Source organism: Oncorhynchus tshawytscha, linkage group LG12, assembly GCF_018296145.1.
Source record: "Oncorhynchus tshawytscha isolate Ot180627B linkage group LG12, Otsh_v2.0, whole genome shotgun sequence".
Lineage (NCBI taxonomy): Eukaryota > Metazoa > Chordata > Actinopteri > Salmoniformes > Salmonidae > Oncorhynchus > Oncorhynchus tshawytscha.
Genome location: NC_056440.1, coordinates 7,558,723 through 7,576,885, shown reverse-complemented (window position 1 = coordinate 7,576,885; position 18,163 = coordinate 7,558,723). Strand labels below are relative to the sequence as shown.

Genomic DNA, 18,163 nt, shown 5'->3' with positions numbered 1-18,163 from the left:
CTAACAGTGTTCTAGACTAATATACAGGGTAACAGTGTTCTAGACTAATATACAGGGTAACAGTGTTCTAGACTACTATACAGGGTAACAGTGTTCTAGATTAATATACAGGCTAACAGTGTTCTAGACTAATATACAGGGTAACAGTGTTCTAGACTAATATACAGGCTAACAGTGTTCTAGACTAATATACAGGGTAACAGTGTTCTCGACTAATATACAGGCTAACAGTGTTCTAGAATTGCACTTCTGACATGGTACCAATACTATTCAACATTTTAAATCAGCATTTTGAGGTTTCAATCCAAAGTGAATCAGCAGAGTCATACTTGATAGAGAAGAGCTGTAATCTATGGAATGTATCAAACGTGGGCCTGTTCAAAAGGTCATCTTTTGTTCTCCATGGGGGATGACATCATTTCCTCAATGGGAAGCACCGGGAGGCTACACCTCCGCTCAGGTAAAGGTGTGGTACTCTGTGGAAGATTTCTGCTGTTGACTATTGTGTTGAGTGGTAGCTAAACGTCAGGTAAGAATCACTGGAATACATTTATTTTTGCGAGGTTCTTTGGTCTTACGAATAGGACGTAGACGAATGCTGTATGTTGACGTTCATTAGAAGTGATTTTCCTCGTTGTTCTATGAAAATGTAATGCGATTGATCTTGCCTGTACTTTATGCTGAGATCGACCCAACTGCTGAATACAGTTTTTGATCTCCGGTTCTTTTTGACATTGCTCTGACGAATTCAAATTGATTCTATTTGTATTTTATTGAATTCTATTGTATTTTATTGTATTCTATTGTATTTTATTGTATTCTATTTTATTCTATTGTATTTTATTGTATTCTATTGTATTTTATTGTATTCTATTGTATTCTATTGTATTTTATTGTATTTTATTTTATTCTATTGTATTTTATTGTATTCTATTTTATTCTATTGTATTTTATTGTATTCTATTGTATTTTATTGTATTCTATTGTATTTTATTTTATTCTATTGTATTTTATTGTATTCTATTTTATTCTATTGTATTTTATTGTATTCTATTGTATTTTATTGTATTCTATTGTATTCTATTGTATTTTATTGTATTCTATTGTATTCTATTGTATTTTATTGTATTCTATTGTATTGTATTCTATTCTATTGTATTCTATTTTATTCTATTGTATTCTATTGTATTCTATTGTATTCTATTGTATTTTATTGTATTCTATTGTATTATATTGTATTGTATTGTATTCTATTGTATTCTATTGTATTGTATTGTATTTTATTGTATTCTATTGTATTCTATTGTATTTTATTGTATTCTATTGTATTCTATTGTATTTTATTGTATTCTATTGTATTCTATTGTATTTTATTGTATTTTATTGTATTCTATTGTATTCTATTGTATTCTATTGTATTCTATTGTATTGTATTGTATTTTATTGTATTCTATTGTATTCTATTGTATTTTATTGTATTCTATTGTATTCTATTGTATTTTATTGTATTCTATTGTATTCTATTGTATTCTATTGTATTTTATTGTATTTTATTGTATTCTATTGTATTGTATTGTATTCTATTGTATTCTATTGTATTCTATTGTATTTGATTGTATTTTATTATATTCGATTGTATTTTATTGTATTCTATTGTATTGTATTGTATTCTATTGTATTCTATTGTATTCTATTGTATTTTATTGTATTTTATTATATTCTATTGTATTTTATTGTATTCTATTGTATTGTATTGTATTCTATTGTATTTTATTGTATTCTATTGTATTTTATTATATTCTATTGTATTCTATTGTATTTTATTATATTCTATTGTATTTTATTGTATTCTATTGTATTGTATTGTATTCTATTGTATTCTATTGTATTCTATTGTATTTTATTGTATTTTATTTTATTCTATTGTATTCTATTGTATTGTATTGTATTCTATTGTATTCTATTGTATTTTATTTTATTCTATTGTATTCTATTGTATTGTATTCTATTCTATTGTATTTCTTTTCCCGTTAACTTTTGGTGTTTTAGACTACTGTGCTCTATCACTTTTTAACTGTAATATGGTAAGAGAAGTGGCCTATTTCATACCAATGTCTTTATCTCACCAGATACAGACGTCACTGGTCCACATCACCATTGAAATGGCAACTTCATGGGTAAGATCACTAGTATGATGCATGAGCTGATAATAAAATAGGCAATTCATATGAATTACCTTTTCGGATAACTTTTAAGATAACTTTGAAGCATAAAACTAAAAATATTCTACACTGAGTGGACAAAACATTAGGAACACCTGCTCTTTCAATGACATAGACTGACCAGGTGAATCCAGGTGAAAGATATGATCCCTTATTGATGTCACTTGTTCAATCCACTTCAATCAGTGTAGATGAAGGTGCGCAGACAGGTTAAAGGTTAAACGTTTTTTTTAAGCCTTGAGACAATTGAGACTTGTATTGTGTATGTGTTGCCATTCAGAGGGTGTGTTGCCATTCAGAGGGTGTGTTGACATTCCGAGGGTGTGTTGCCATTCAGAGGGTGTGTTGCCATTCAGAGGGTGTGTTGCCATTCAGAGGGTGTGTTGCCATTCAGAGGGTGTGTTGCCATTCAGAGGGTGTGTTGACATTCAGAGGGTGTGTTGACATTCAGAGGGTGTGTTGCCATTCAGAGGGTGTGTTGACATTCAGAGGGTGTGTTGCCATTCAGAGGGTGTGTTGCCATTCAGAGGGTGTGTTGCCATTCAGTGGGTGTGTTGCCATTCAGAGGGTGTGTTGACATTCAGAGGGTGAAAGGGCAAGACAAAATATTGAAGTGCCTTTGAACTGGGAAGTAGGTGCCAGACCCACAGGACTGAGTGTGTCAAAAAACTGCAACACTGCTGAGTTTTTCCACGCGCAACAGTTTCCTGTGTTTATGAAGAACAGTCCACCACCCAAAGGATATCCAGCCAACTTGACACAACTGTTGAGCATTGGAGTCGACATGGGCCAGTATCCCTGTGGAAGTTATTTTGACACTGAGGCTGTTCTGAGGGCAAAAAAGGGGTGCAACTCTAACATTAGAAAGGGGATCCTAATGTTTTCAACATTCATGTGTATATTTACAATGTACAAATAGATAGTAGTCGAGGGATAGGCCACCTCAGTTTTAATCAAATCAAATCAAATCAAATCACATTTTATTTGTCACATACACATGGTTAGCAGATGTTAATGCGAGTGTAGCGAAATGCTTGTGCTTCTAGTTCCGACAATGCAGTAATAACGAACAAGTAATCTAACTAACAATTCCAAAAAACTACTGTCTTATACACAGTTTAAGGGGATAAAGAATATGTACATAAGGATATATGAATGAGTGATGGTACAGAGCAGCATAGGCAAGATACAGTAGATGATATCGAGTACCGTATATACATATGAGATGAGTATGTAAACCAAGTGGCATAGTTAAAGTGGCTAGTGATACATGTATTACATAAGGATGCAGTCGATGATATAGAGTACAGTATCTACGTATGCATATGAGATGAATAATGTAGGGTAAGTAACATTATATAAGGTAGCATTGTTTAAAGTGGCTAGTGATATATTTACATCATTTCCCATCAATTCCCATTATTAAAGTGGCTGGAGTTGAGTCAGTGTCATTGACAGTGTGTTGGCAGCAGCCACTCAATGTTAGTGGTGGCTGTTTAACAGTCTGATGGCCTTGAGATAGAAGCTGTTTTTCAGTCTCTCGGTCCCAGCTTTGATGCACCTGTACTGACCTCGCCTTCTGGATGACAGCGGGGTGAACAGGCAATGGCTCGGGTGGTTGATGTCCTTGATGATCTTTATGGCCTTCCTGTAGCATCGGGTGGTGTAGGTGTCCTGGAGGGCAGGTAGTTTGCCCCCGGTGATGCGTTGTGCAGACCTCACTACCCTCTGGAGAGCCTTACGGTTGAGGGCGGTGCAGTTGCCATACCAGGCGGTGATACAGCCGGTAATAGGCATAAAACACCTGAAGCGAACAATAGCACAAACCTGTGACTCACGGTCTGTGTGTCTGTATCTCTGGACTATTGAATGACCTGGAAGGTCTCATGGACTCCCCAACCTAATGCAGCGTTTACCAGTTCTCACGTTGATAGAAGTCGAATGTGACATTGTTTTCATTTGTGAAATTTGAATATAAACTGGTTTATTTTGTGTGCAGACCGGGGAGAGAGGGAGCATCAAGCCCAAGGCAGATTTCAACGCAAAGGATGACGCTGTGGCTCTCAGAAAGGCCATGAAGGGACTAGGTAAAGAATACTGGCCCCTTCTAGAATAGACCTGGGTTCAAATACTGGTCCCTTCTAGAACAGACCTGGATTAAAATACTGGCCTGTTTTAGATCTCTCAAATACTGGCCTGTTTTAGGACTTCTAAATTCTCCCTAATTCGTTGCGGTGTAGATCGGTTCTATTGTATAGCCAACCAGCCTTGTTGGATTTGTCTGCAGGTACAAACGAGAAGACCTTAATAGATGTTCTAACTCAGAGGAGTAGTGGTCAACGTCAGCTCATCTGTAAAGCTTACCAAGAAGAAGCCCCTGGCAAGGTAAGAACTCAACTCTTTCTACCAGGGTTACAACTCTCTCTCTCTCTCTCGCTCTCTCTCTCATTCTCTCTCTTGTTCTCTCTCTATTTCTCTCTCTCTCTCTATTTCTCTCTCCCTTTCTCTCTCTCTCTATTTCTCTCTCTCTCTCTCTATTTCTCTCTCTCTCTTTCTCTCTCTCTCTCTCTCTATTTCTCTCTCTATTTCTCCCTCTCTCTGTCTCTCGCTCTGTATGTCTCTCTCTCTCTCTCTCTCTCTCTCTATATATATATATATATATATATATTTTCTCTCTCTCTCTATTTCTCTCTCTCTCTCTCTATTTCTCTATTTCTCTCTCTTTCTTTCTCTCTCTCTCTTTCTCTGTGTGTGTGATCACTTGTCTACCTGTCTTCCTGTAGACTTTGGTGGAGGACTTAGAAGGGGACAACTATGGTCACTTTGAGGACCTGCTGGTCGCGCTGGTCACGCCCCCTGTCATCTATGACTGCCAGGAAGTCACCAAGGCCATGAAGGTGACGTTTTTCACGTTTTTCTTGCCTCCCTAAACAAATAATTTCTTTATTTAACTTCATTTGTACTCAACACTAACACCAGACTAATGTGTTGCAGGGAGTTGGGACTAAAGACAGTGTCTTGATAGAAATCTTCGCCACAAGATCCAACAAACAAATAAAAGAGATTTCTGATGCCTATTTAAAACGTAAGAATTGATCAGTGTAATCATCGCTAGGCTCAGTTGTGTGTTTCAACCAATCAATTCAGTACCTGGACGGAGATGACATCATCAGATGATGCTAAGATGATTTGATAGTTGACATGGAGACAGGTTTACATTGCAACAGATTTTCTTTCATAGAAACTGAGAAGAAGTTGACCTTGGACCTGAAGAAGGAGACTTCTGGAGAATTTGCTAAAGCTATTCTCATTCTGGCCGAGGTATTGTGAGCCCAATCAAAACGTAGGATCTGTAGTTGCTGTTGTTGTCTATAAAAATGGGCCTGTTATAAATCTCTCAATATGGTTTGTCTTTAAACTAAGGGCAAGCGGGATGAAAACACACATGTGGATGCAGCCAAGGCCAAGGAGGATGCTAAGGTGCTGTGAGTTGATGTTTCTCAGGTGTTATAACACAGTTATGTATAATGACATTTAAAACTACATTTATAATAACATTTATAATAACATTAATAATACCATTTATAATGACATGTATAATAACATATAAAACAACATTTATAATACCATTTATAATGACATGTATAATAACATATAAAACAACATTTATAATACCATTTATAATGACAGGTATAATAACATATAAAACAACATTTATAATACCATTTATAATGACAGGTATAATAACATTTTAAACAACATGTATAATACCATTTATAATTACATTTATAATACCATTTATAATACCATTTATAATTACATTTATAATACCATTTATAATTACATTTATAATACCATTTATATTTACATTTATAATTACATTTATAATACCATTTATAATTACATTTATAATACCATTTATAATTACATTTATAATTACATTTATAATACCATTTATAATTACATTTATAATACCATTTATAATGACATGTATAATACCATTTATAATTACATTTATAACACCATTTATAATGACATGTATAATACCATTTATAATTACATTTATAACACCATTTATAATGACATGTATAATACCATTTATAATTACATTTATAACACCATTTATAATGACATGTATAATACCATTTATAATTACATTTATAACACCATTTATAATGACATGTATAATACCATTTATAATGACATGTATAATAACATTTATAACACCATTTATAATGACATGTATAATACCATTTATAATGACATGTATAATAACATTTATAATACCATTTATAATGACATGTATAATAACATGTATAATACCATTTATAATGACATTTATAACACCATTTATAATGACATGTATAATACCATTTATAATAACATTTATAACACCATTTATAATGACATGTATAATACCATTTATAATGACATGTATAATAACATTTATAATACCATTTATAATGACATGTATAATAACATTTATAATACCATTTATAATGACATGTATAATAACATTTATAATACCATTTATAATGACATGTATAATAACATTTATAATACCATTTATAATGACATGTATAATAACATTTATAATACCATTTATAATGACATTTATAATGACATGTATAATAACATTTATAATACCATTTATAATGACATGTATAATAACATTTATAATGACATTTATAAATGACATGTATAATGACATGTATAATAACATTTATAATACCATTTATAATGACATGTATAATAACATTTATAATACCATTTATAATGACATGTATAACACCATTTCCATCTCTGTGAAACACATCTAAAATAAATATTTCTTTGTTCCCTCCGTCAGACTCTTTACAACGCGGGGGAGAAGAAGTGGGGGACAGACGAGTCCAAGTTCATCGACATCCTGTGTCAGAGAAGCATACCTCAACTCAGACAAAGTAAAGATATCTGACCTAATGCACAACATTGTTGTTGTTATCTTATGTCTGACCTGTGATGTCATGTTTTTGTGTAGCTCTGGTGGAATACAAGACCATCAGTGGGAAGAGTCTGCAGGAGAGCATTGAGGGAGAGATGTCTGGGGATCTAGAGGAGCTACTGGTGGCCATTGGTATTTTTGATTTTTTTTAACCTTCATTTAACTAGGCAGGTCAGTTAAGAACACATTCTTATTTTCAATGATGGTCTAGGAACAGTGGGGTTAACTGCCTCGTTCAGGGGGCAGAACAACAGATTTGTACCTTGTCGGCTCGGGGATTCGAACTTGCAACCTTTCGGTCACTAGTCCAACGCTCTAACCACTAGGCTACCCTGCCGCCCCTCAATCACAACTGTATTCTACTTGGTAAACTACTGCTCAATCACAGCTGTATTCTACTGGGGGCCATTGGTAAACTACTGCTCAATCACAGCTGTATTCTACTGGGGGCCATTGGTAAACTACTGCTCAATCACAACTGTATTCTGCTAGGGGCCATTGGTAAACTACTGCTCAATCACAGCTGTATTCTACTGGGGGCCATTGGTAAACTACTGCTCAATCACAGCTGTATTCTACTGGGGGCCATTGATAAACTACTGCTCAATCACAGCTGTATTCTACTGGGGGCCATTGGTAAACTACTGCCCCAACACAGCTGTATTCTACTGGGGGCCATTGATAAACTACTGCTCAATCACAGCTGTATTCTACTGGGGGCCATTGATAAACTACTGCTCAATCACAGCTGTATTCTACTGGGGGCCATTGATAAACTACTGCTCAATCACAGCTGTATTCTACTGGGGGCCATTGGTAAACTACTGCCCCAACACAGCTGTATTCTACTGGGGGCCATTGATAAACTACTGCTCAATCACAGCTGTATTCTACTGGGGGCCATTGATAAACTACTGCTCAATCACAGCTGTATTCTACTGGGGGCCATTGGTAAACTACTGCCCCAACACAGCTGTATTCTACTGGGGGCCATTGGTAAACTACTGCTCAATCACAGCTGTATTCTACTGGGGGCCATTGGTTCTGCCCCAACACAGCTGTATTCTACTGGGGGCCATTGGTAAACTACTGCTCAATCACAGCTGTATTCTACTGGGGGCCATTGGTAAACTACTGCTCAATCACAGCTGTATTCTACTGGGGGCCATTGATAAACTACTGCTCAATCACAGCTGTATTCTACTGGGGGCCATTGATAAACTACTGCTCAATCACAGCTGTATTCTACTGGGGGCCATTGATAAACTACTGCTCAATCACAGCTGTATTCTACTGGGGGCCATTGGTAAACTACTGCCCCAACACAGCTGTATTCTACTGGGGGCCATTGATAAACTACTGCTCAATCACAGCTGTATTCTACTGGGGGCCATTGATAAACTACTGCTCAATCACAGCTGTATTGTACTGGGGGCCATTGGTAAACTACTGCCCAAACACAGCTGTATTCTACTGGGGGCCATTGGTAAACTACTGCCCAACACAGCTGTATTCTACTGGGGGCCATTGGTAAACTACTGCTCAATCACAGCTGTATTCTACTGGGGGCCATTGATAAACTACTGCTCAATCACAGCTGTATTCTACTGGGGGCCATTGATAAACTACTGCTCAATCACAGCTGTATTCTACTCTACTGGGGGGGGGCCATTGATAAACTACTGCTCAATCACAGCTGTATTCTACTGGGGGCCATTGGTAAACTACTGCTCAATCACAGCTGTATTCTACTGGGGGCCATTGGTAAACTACTGCTGTATTCCTAACACAGCTGTATTCTACAGGGGGCCATTGGTAAACTACTGCTCAATCACAGCTGTATTGTACTGGGGGCCATTGGTAAACTACTGCCCCAACACAGCTGTATTCTACTGGGGGCCATTGGTAAACTACTGCTCAATCACAGCTGTATCACAGCTGTATTCTACTGGGGGCCATTGGTAAACTACTGCCCAACACAGCTGTATTCTACTGGGGGCCATTGGTAAACTACTGCCCCAACACAGCTGTATTCTACTGGGGGCCATTGGTAAACTACTGCCCCAACACAGCTGTATTCTACTGGGGGCCATTGATAAACTACTGCTCAATCACAGCTGTATTCTACAGGGGGCCATTGATAAACTACTGCTCAATCACAGCTGTATTCTACTGGGGGCCATTGATAAACTACTGCTCAATCACAGCTGTATTCTACTGGGGGCCATTGGTAAACTACTGCCCTACTGCCCCAACACAGCTGTATTCTACTGGGGGCCATTGGTAAACTACTGCTCAATCACAGCTGTATTCTTGGTAAACTACTGCTCAATCACAGCTGTATTCTACAGGGGCCATTGGTAAACTACTGCTCAATCACAGCTGTATTGTACTGGGGGCCATTGATAAACTACTGCCCCAACACAGCTGTATTCTACTGGGGGCCATTGGTAAACTACTGCCCCAATCACAGCTGTATTCTACTGGGGGCCATTGGTAAACTACTGCTCAATCACAGCTGTATTCTACTGGGGGCCATTGGTAAACTACTGCTCAATCACAGCTGTATTCTACTGGGGGCCATTGGTAAACTACTGCCCCAACACAGCTGTATTCTACTGGGGGCCATTGATAAACTACTGCTCAATCACAGCTGTATTCTACAGGGGGCCATTGATAAACTACTGCTCAATCACAGCTGTATTCTACTGGGGGCCATTGATAAACTACTGCTCAATCACAGCTGTATTCTACTGGGGGCCATTGATAAACTACTGCTCAATCACAGCTGTATTGTACTGGGGGCCATTGATAAACTACTGCCCCAACACAGCTGTATTCTACTGGGGGCCATTGGTAAACTACTGCCCAACACAGCTGTATTCTACTGGGGGCCATTGGTAAACTACTGCTCAATCACAGCTGTATTGTACTGGGGGCCATTGGTAAACTACTGCTCAATCACAGCTGTATTCTACTGGGGGCCATTGATAAACTACTGCTCAATCACAGCTGTATTCTACTGGGGGCCATTGATAAACTACTGCTCAATCACAGCTGTATTCTACAGGGGGCCATTGATAAACTACTGCTCAATCACAGCTGTATTCTACTGGGGGCCATTGGTAAACTACTGCTCAATCACAGCTGTATTCTACTGGGGGCCATTGGTAAACTACTGCTCAATCACAGCTGTATTCTACTGGGGGCCATTGATAAACTACTGCTCAATCACAGCTGTATTCTACTGGGGGCCATTGATAAACTACTGCTCAATCACAGCTGTATTCTACTGGGGGCCATTGATAAACTACTGCTCAATCACAGCTGTATTCTACTGGGGGCCATTGATAAACTACTGCTCAATCACAGCTGTATTCTACTGGGGGCCATTGATAAACTACTGCTCAATCACAGCTGTATTCTACTGGGGGCCATTGATAAACTACTGCTCAATCACAGCTGTATTCTACTGGGGGCCATTGATAAACTACTGCTCAATCACAGCTGTATTCTACTGGGGGCCATTGATAAACTACTGCTCAATCACAGCTGTATTCTACTGGGGGCCATTGGTAAACTACTGCCCAATCACAGCTGTATTCTACTGGGGGCCATTGATAAACTACTGCCCAAACACAGCTGTATTCTACTGGGGGCCATTGGTAAACTACTGCTCAATCACAGCTGTATTCTACTGGGGGCCATTGGTAAACTACTGCTCAATCACAGCTGTATTCTACTGGGGGCCATTGATAAACTACTGCTCAATCACAGCTGTATTCTACTGGGGGCCATTGATAAACTACTGCTCAATCACAGCTGTATTCTACAGGGGTATTCCATTGGTAAACTACTGCTCAATCACAGCTGTATTCTACTGGGGGCCATTGGTAAACTACTGCTCAATCACAGCTGTATTCTACTGGGGGCCATTGATAAACTACTGCTCAATCACAGCTGTATTCTACTGGGGGCCATTGATAAACTACTGCTCAATCACAGCTGTATTCTACTGGGGGCCATTGGTAAACTACTGCCCCAACACAGCTGTATTGTACTGGGGGCCATTGGTAAACTACTGCCCCAACACAGCTGTATTCTACTGGGGGCCATTGGTAAACTACTGCCCCAACACAGCTGTATTATTATGTGTTTTCTTTTATTCATTTTTTTCTTTTGTTTAACTTTTATTTAACTAATTAACTTTAATTGGTTCATTTTACCTTTATTTAACTGGGCAAGTCAGTTAAGAACAAATTCTTATTTACAATGACGGCCTACCAAAAGGCATAAGGCCTACTGCGGGGACGGGGGACAGGGGATCAAAAATATGTATATATATAAAAATAGGACAAAACACACATCACGACAAGAGAGACAACATAACACTACATGAAGAGAGACCCGAGACAACAACATAGCAAGACAGCAACACATGACAACACAGCATGGCAGCAACACATGACCAGTTTACAGAGGAGTATAGAGTGCAGTGTTGTGTCCTATAAGGAGCATTGGTGGCAAATCTGATGGCCGAATGCTAAAGAACATCTAGCCGCTCGAGAGCACCCTTACCTGCCGATCTATAAATGATGTCTACATAATTTAGCATTTGTAGGATGGTCATCTGAATCAGGGTTAGTTTGGCAGCTGGGATGAAAGAGGAGTGATTACAATAGAGGTAACCAAGTCTAGATTTAACTTTAGCCTGCAGCTTTGATATGTGCTGAGAGAAGGACAGTTTACCATCTAGCCATACTCCTAAGTACTTGTATGAGGTGACTACCTTAAGCTCTAAACCCTCAGAGGTAGTGACCACACCTGTGGGGAGAAGGGCATTCTTCTTACCAAACCACATGACCTTTGTTTTGGAGGTGTTCAGAACAAGGTTAAGGACAGAGAAAGCTTGTTGGACACTAGAAGGCTTTGTTGTAGAGCATTTAACACAAAATCCAGGTAGGGTCCAGCTGAGTATAAGACTGTATCATCTGCATATAAATGGATGAGAGAGCTTCCTACTGCCTGAGCAACATTGCTGATGTAAATTGAGAAGAGTGTGGGGCCCAGCATTGAGCCTTGGGGTACTCCCTTGGTGACAGACAGTGGCTGAGATAACAGATTTCCTGATTTTATACACTGCACTCTTTGAGAGAGGTAGTTAGCAAACCAGGCGAAAGACCCCTCAGAGACACCAATACTCCTTAGCCGGGACCTCAAGAATAGAATAGTATACTGTATTAAAAGATTTGGCCATGTCTATAAAAATAGCAGCACAACATTGCTTTGAATCAAGGGCAATGGTGAAATCATTGAAGACCTTTAAGGTTGCAGTGACACATCCATAACCTGAGCGGAAACCCGATTGCATACCAGAGAGAATGCTATAGACATCAAGAAAGCCCGTCTGTTGATTATTGACAAGTTTTGATAAACAGGGCAAAATAGAAATAGGCCTATAACAGTTCTTGTGCCATGCTTGTACTGATCATGTTTTAAAGTTAAGCAAAAACATTACAAGGACTATTTTCATAAATTGGACTACTACTTTCATCATCCCAAATAACCACCACCAGTAACCCTAACCCATATATAACCCTAACCCATATATACCCCTAACCCATACATAATCCTAACCCATATATAACCCTTACATATATATGACCCTAACCCATATATAACCCTAACCCATATATAACCCTAACCCATATATAACCCTTACCCATATATAACCCTAACATATAAATAACCCTAACCCATATATAACCCTTGCCCATATATAACCCTAACCCATATATAACCCTAACCCATATATAACCCTAACCCATATATAATCCTAACCCATATATAACCCTAACCCATATATAACCCATATATATAACCCTAACCCATATATAACCCTAACCCATATATAACCCTTGCCCATATATAACCCTAACCCATATATAACCCTAACCCATATATAACCCTAACATAAGCCTTAAATAACCCTAACCCATATATAACCCTTACCCATATATAACCCTAACATATATATAACCCTAACCCATATATAACCCTAACCCATATATTACCCTTACCCATATATACGCCTTACCCATATATAACCCTAACATAACCCTTAAATAACCCTAACCCTAACCCATATGTACCTCTAGTGAGAACATTTATGGTTGGTTCAGAAACTATTTTTGATTGAGTGTACACATTTTATTTTAAACAATTCTGGTGATACTTTATGGATGTATAACCCTAACCCATATAAAACCCTAACCCATATATAACCCTAACCATAACCCATATATAACCCTAACCCATTTATAACCTTAACCCATTTATAACCCTAACCAATATATAACCCTAACCCATATGTAACCCATATTTAACCCTAACCCATATATAACCCTAAACTTAACCCATATATAACCCTAATTCATATATAGCCCATATATAACCACCACCAGTAACCCCATATATAGCCCATATATAACCCTAGCCCTAACCCATATATAACCCTAACCCATATTTAACCCTAACCCTAACCCATATATAACCTTAACCCTAATCCATATTTAACCCTAACCCTAACCCATATATAACCTTAACCCTAATCCATATTTAACCCTAACCCTAACCCATATATAACCACCACCATGCTGCTTCTCTCCTCTAGTGAAATGTGTGAAGAATGTCCCAGCATACCTAGCTGAACGCCTGCATCAAGGCATGAAGGTACAGACAGTATATTTTTTATGTTAAATACAATGGGCATATTGTTGTGTGATAGTCACTGTAAGTTAGGAAATGGTGATAATTCCATGGTAGAGTTTCAGTGTTTATGTCACTGTCAGAATCTTACATTTAAATGTTATTTACTTTATTTTTAATATGGTCTCAGGGCGGAGGAACGGATGAGTGTACCCTGAACCGTATCATGGTCAGCCGGTCAGAGATAGACATGCTGGACATCAGAGCAGAGTTCAAGAAGCTTTATAGCTATTCTCTGCACTCTGCCATCGAGGTAAGACTACACCCCCTAACCCTCACCCTCACCCCCACGCTAGCCCTCACCCTCAACCTCACCCTAACCCCCACGATAGCCCTCACCCTAACCCTCCCTCTAACCCCCACGCTAGCCCTCACCCTCATCCTCACCCTAACCCCCATGATAGCCCTCACCCTAACCCTCCCTCTAACCCTCATGCTAGCCCTCACCCTAACCCTCAACCTCACCCTAACCCTAACCCTCACCCTAACCCTCACCCTCACCCCCACGCTAGCCCTCACCCTAACCCTCAACCTCACCCTAACCCTCAACCTCACCCTAACCCTCACACTAGCCCTCACCCTAACCCTCAACCTCACCCTAACCCTCACCCTAACCCTCACATTCACCCTAACCCTAACCCTTACCGTAATCCTCACCCTAACCCCTAACTCACCCTCACCCTCACCCTCATCCTAACCCCTACCCTAAGCCAGATAGAGACAAGGTCTTTTCACACTACTGAGCCAAACCAAGTCAAGGCAAACCAAACTGTACTGAGCTGTCCTGGTTACGCATCCACCATAGATCCTGGAAGCGTTCTAAAAAAGGACAAACTAAAAAGGAAATCCCCAAGGCCGCACAGGTTGGCACGGATTGGCCTGGCACGAGACTGTGAAAAGGCCATGAGATAACTTATTGGTACCATGGTTGGAGTTCAAATTTAAATTGAGCTTGTCCTCAACTCTGCTACCTTTTAAGTATCTACAGTATTTCTCCCGTGAGGCCCATTGCATCTCAGTGCTTGAGGCGTCAATACAGACACCTCGGTTCAAATCCAGGCTGTATCACAACCGGCCGTGATTTGGAGTCCCATAATGCGGCGCACAATTGGCCCAGAGTCGTCCGGGTTTGGCCGGTGTAGGCCGTCATTGTAAATAATAATTTGTTTCTTAACTGACTTGCCCAGTTAAATAAAGGTGAAATAAACAAACAACAAACAATGTCCTGACATGCTCACCTATAGACAGGCATTGTACTCTATTAAATTAAAGGGTGTCTATACTGATTGTGGTTTTAATGGTCAACTGCAATACAGATCAAAAATCTACATGCTACAACTGTGATATGTTGTTGTCTCACCTAGCTGTCTTAAAGGGATACTTTGGGATTTTGACAATGAAGCCCTGCTAGCAGATACCCATAGACTCCCAGTCATTGCGCTAACGCTAGTTAGCATTGGCTCGTGACAATACATCTATCTTCCTTCATACTGGACACAGAGACATACAAATGGTATCCCACGAGTTCATCTGACTTTGGGGAAGTAGATAAAAGGGCCCCATTGCCAAAATCCTAAAGTATCCCTTTAAGATGAATGATTACACTAATTGTAAGTCGCTCTGGATAAGAGCATTGGCTAAATGTCTATAATGTTCATGTAAAAATGTGTACACACCTTTTCCTGTCATAGATTACAATGTATTCCCACTACACATGAACTATTTAGGTTTTGTGTGCTTGTCCTCACTGGTGTGTGATAGAACGGTTGTGTTGTGTTCTTCTGTCTGTAGTCGGATACATCTGACTTCTATGGGGACTGTCTCAAGAAGATCTGTGGAGGGGACGATTAACAATGTAACACTATGGAGGGGACGACTAAGACAGTAACACAACACTGCAGCCAGAAGATGCCTGTGTATCATACTGGTGCTACTACTGCTACTACTACTACTACTAATTCTACTACTATTACCCACTAATATTACTAATACTACTACTGCTACTACTACTACTACTAATTCTACTACTATTACCCACTAATATTACTAATACTACTACTGCTACTACTACTACTACTAATTCTACTATTATTACCCACTAATATTACTAATACTACTACTGCTACTACTACTACTACTAATTCTACTACTATTACCCACTAATATTACTAATACTACTACTACTACTACCCACTAATATTACTACTACTACTACTACCCACTACTACTACCACTACTACTATTACAACTACTACTATTACTACTACTACTATTACTACTACTACCACTACTACTACTATTACTACTACTACTACTACTACCACTACTACTACCACTACCACTACTACTACTACCACTACTACTACTACTACCACTACCACTACTACTACTACCACTACTACTGCCACTACTACTACTATTACTACTACTACTACTGCTACTACTACTGCCACTGCCACTGCTACTACTACCACTACTACTACTACTACCACTACTACTACTACTACTACCACTACTACTACTACTACCACTACTACCACTACTACTACTACTACTACTACTACTACTACTACTACCACTACTACTACTACTACTACTACTACTACTACTACTACTACTACTACTACTACTACTACCACTACTACTACTACTACTACTACTACTACTACTACTACTACTACTACTACTACTACTACTACTACTGCTACTACCATCACTTTTACTGAGCTACCTTCCTCTCTGTCTACCATTTCAATATACAGTACTGGATCGTGTTCATTAGCCACCTGATCTGAATATATATACTGAAAAAGGGAGGGACTAGATGGACCAATAAGAAACACTCATTGTCATTTTCTGTTGCAATGCCCTAATGAACATGACCCTACTCTCTTCCTACCAAATCTACTCATCTTATAGACTTTTAAATTCATATTTTAGATTAGCTGTTGGTAGTAGGGAATCATTGTAAATCAGTGCTGTGTTTGATTTTGAGTGACGGCAGTTCTGTTCTGTTTTTATCTCTCTAGTCTGATAGCCACAAGTCTGATAGCCACACATCTGATAGCCATGGGGAAGTCTGATAGCCATGGGGAAGTCTGATAGCCATGGGGAAGTTTGATAGCCACTGGGAAGTCTGATAGCCACAGGGAAGTCTGATAGCCATGGGGAAGTCTGATAGCCACGGGGAAGTCTGATAGCCATGGGGAAGTCTGATAGCCACACGTCTGATAGCCATGGGGAAGTCTGATAGCCATGGGGAAGTCTGATAGCCATGGGGAAGTCTGATAGCCATGGGGAAGTCTGATAGCCACTGGGAAGTCTGATAGCCACAGGGAAGTCTGATAGCCACAGGGAAGTCTGATAGCCATGGGGAAGTCTGATAGCCACGGGGAAGTCTGATAGCCACACGTCTGATAGCCACGGGGAAGTCTGATAGCCATGGGGAAGTCTGATCAAACTTCCCCGTGGCTATCAAACTTCCCCGTGGCTATCAAACTTCCCCGTGGCTATCAAACTTCCGCGTGGCAATCAAACTTCCCCGTGGCAATCAAACTTCCCCGTGGCTATCAAACTTCCCCTATCAGACTTCCCGTGGCTATCAGACTTCCCCGATGGCTATCAAACTTCCCGCTATCAGACTTCCCGTGGCTATCAGACTTCCCGTGGCTATCAGACTTCCCCATGGCTATCAAACTTCCCCGTGGCTATCAAACTTCCCCGTGGCTATCAAACTTCCCCGTGGCTATCAAACTTCCGCGTGGCAATCAAACTTCCCCGTGGCTATCAAACTTCCCTGTGCTGTACCTGCATTTTATGACATGATTCTAATTTATATCAATAAAAACATCTCATTAAGAAGGAGATACTGTACTAAATACCATCTCATTAAGAAGGAGATACTGTACTAAATACTAGAATTTTGCCAACACGTTACGGAATGTTCTAGAATGTTCTTTAAAGACACAGAGATCTGTGGTAAGTGATATGTGCTGTATGTAATTTACACTCACCACTAGAGGTCCCCATTGATTCACACAGAAGCAGGAGATGCCATGTGAGTGAAGCGTAGGGTCTCTGATATAAAGGCACGGTAGAGTTTATAGATGAAGCGTAGGGTCTCTGATATAAAGGCACGGTAGAGTTTATAGATGAAGCACAGGGTCTCTGATATAAAGGCACGGTAGAG

At 39.3% G+C, this 18,163-nt stretch overlaps 1 protein-coding gene across 2 annotated transcripts; it reads left to right on the top strand.

Moving 5' to 3' along the window:
- Positions 1 to 431: 431 nt before the first annotated feature.
- On the top strand, positions 432 to 15,846 carry LOC112238897 (annexin A3-like). 2 transcript variants are annotated; one of them, XM_024407429.2, is made up of 13 exons: positions 433 to 529; positions 2,130 to 2,177; positions 4,222 to 4,309; positions 4,510 to 4,607; positions 5,006 to 5,119; positions 5,217 to 5,307; positions 5,464 to 5,543; positions 5,646 to 5,702; positions 7,072 to 7,165; positions 7,243 to 7,338; positions 13,880 to 13,938; positions 14,105 to 14,227; positions 15,766 to 15,846. In XM_024407429.2, exons 2-13 carry the CDS (start codon positions 2,163 to 2,165, stop codon positions 15,823 to 15,825), a joined length of 975 nt encoding a protein of 324 aa, XP_024263197.2. In that variant the 5' UTR covers positions 433 to 529; positions 2,130 to 2,162; the 3' UTR covers positions 15,826 to 15,846. The 2 variants fall into 2 exon arrangements, with proteins under 2 accessions (XP_042187198.1, XP_024263197.2); XM_042331264.1 differs by lacking the exon at positions 7,243 to 7,338 and having other exon boundaries at positions 432 to 529.
- Positions 15,847 to 18,163: the final 2,317 nt, after the last annotated feature.

Coding starts and splice junctions, on each gene's coding strand:
- LOC112238897 (XM_024407429.2), top strand. Junction 5,308..5,463: donor TTCTGATGCCTATTTAAAAC/GTAAGAATTGAT, acceptor TTTCTTTCATAG/AAACTGAGAAGAAGTTGACC. Junction 13,939..14,104: donor GCCTGCATCAAGGCATGAAG/GTACAGACAGTA, acceptor ATATGGTCTCAG/GGCGGAGGAACGGATGAGTG.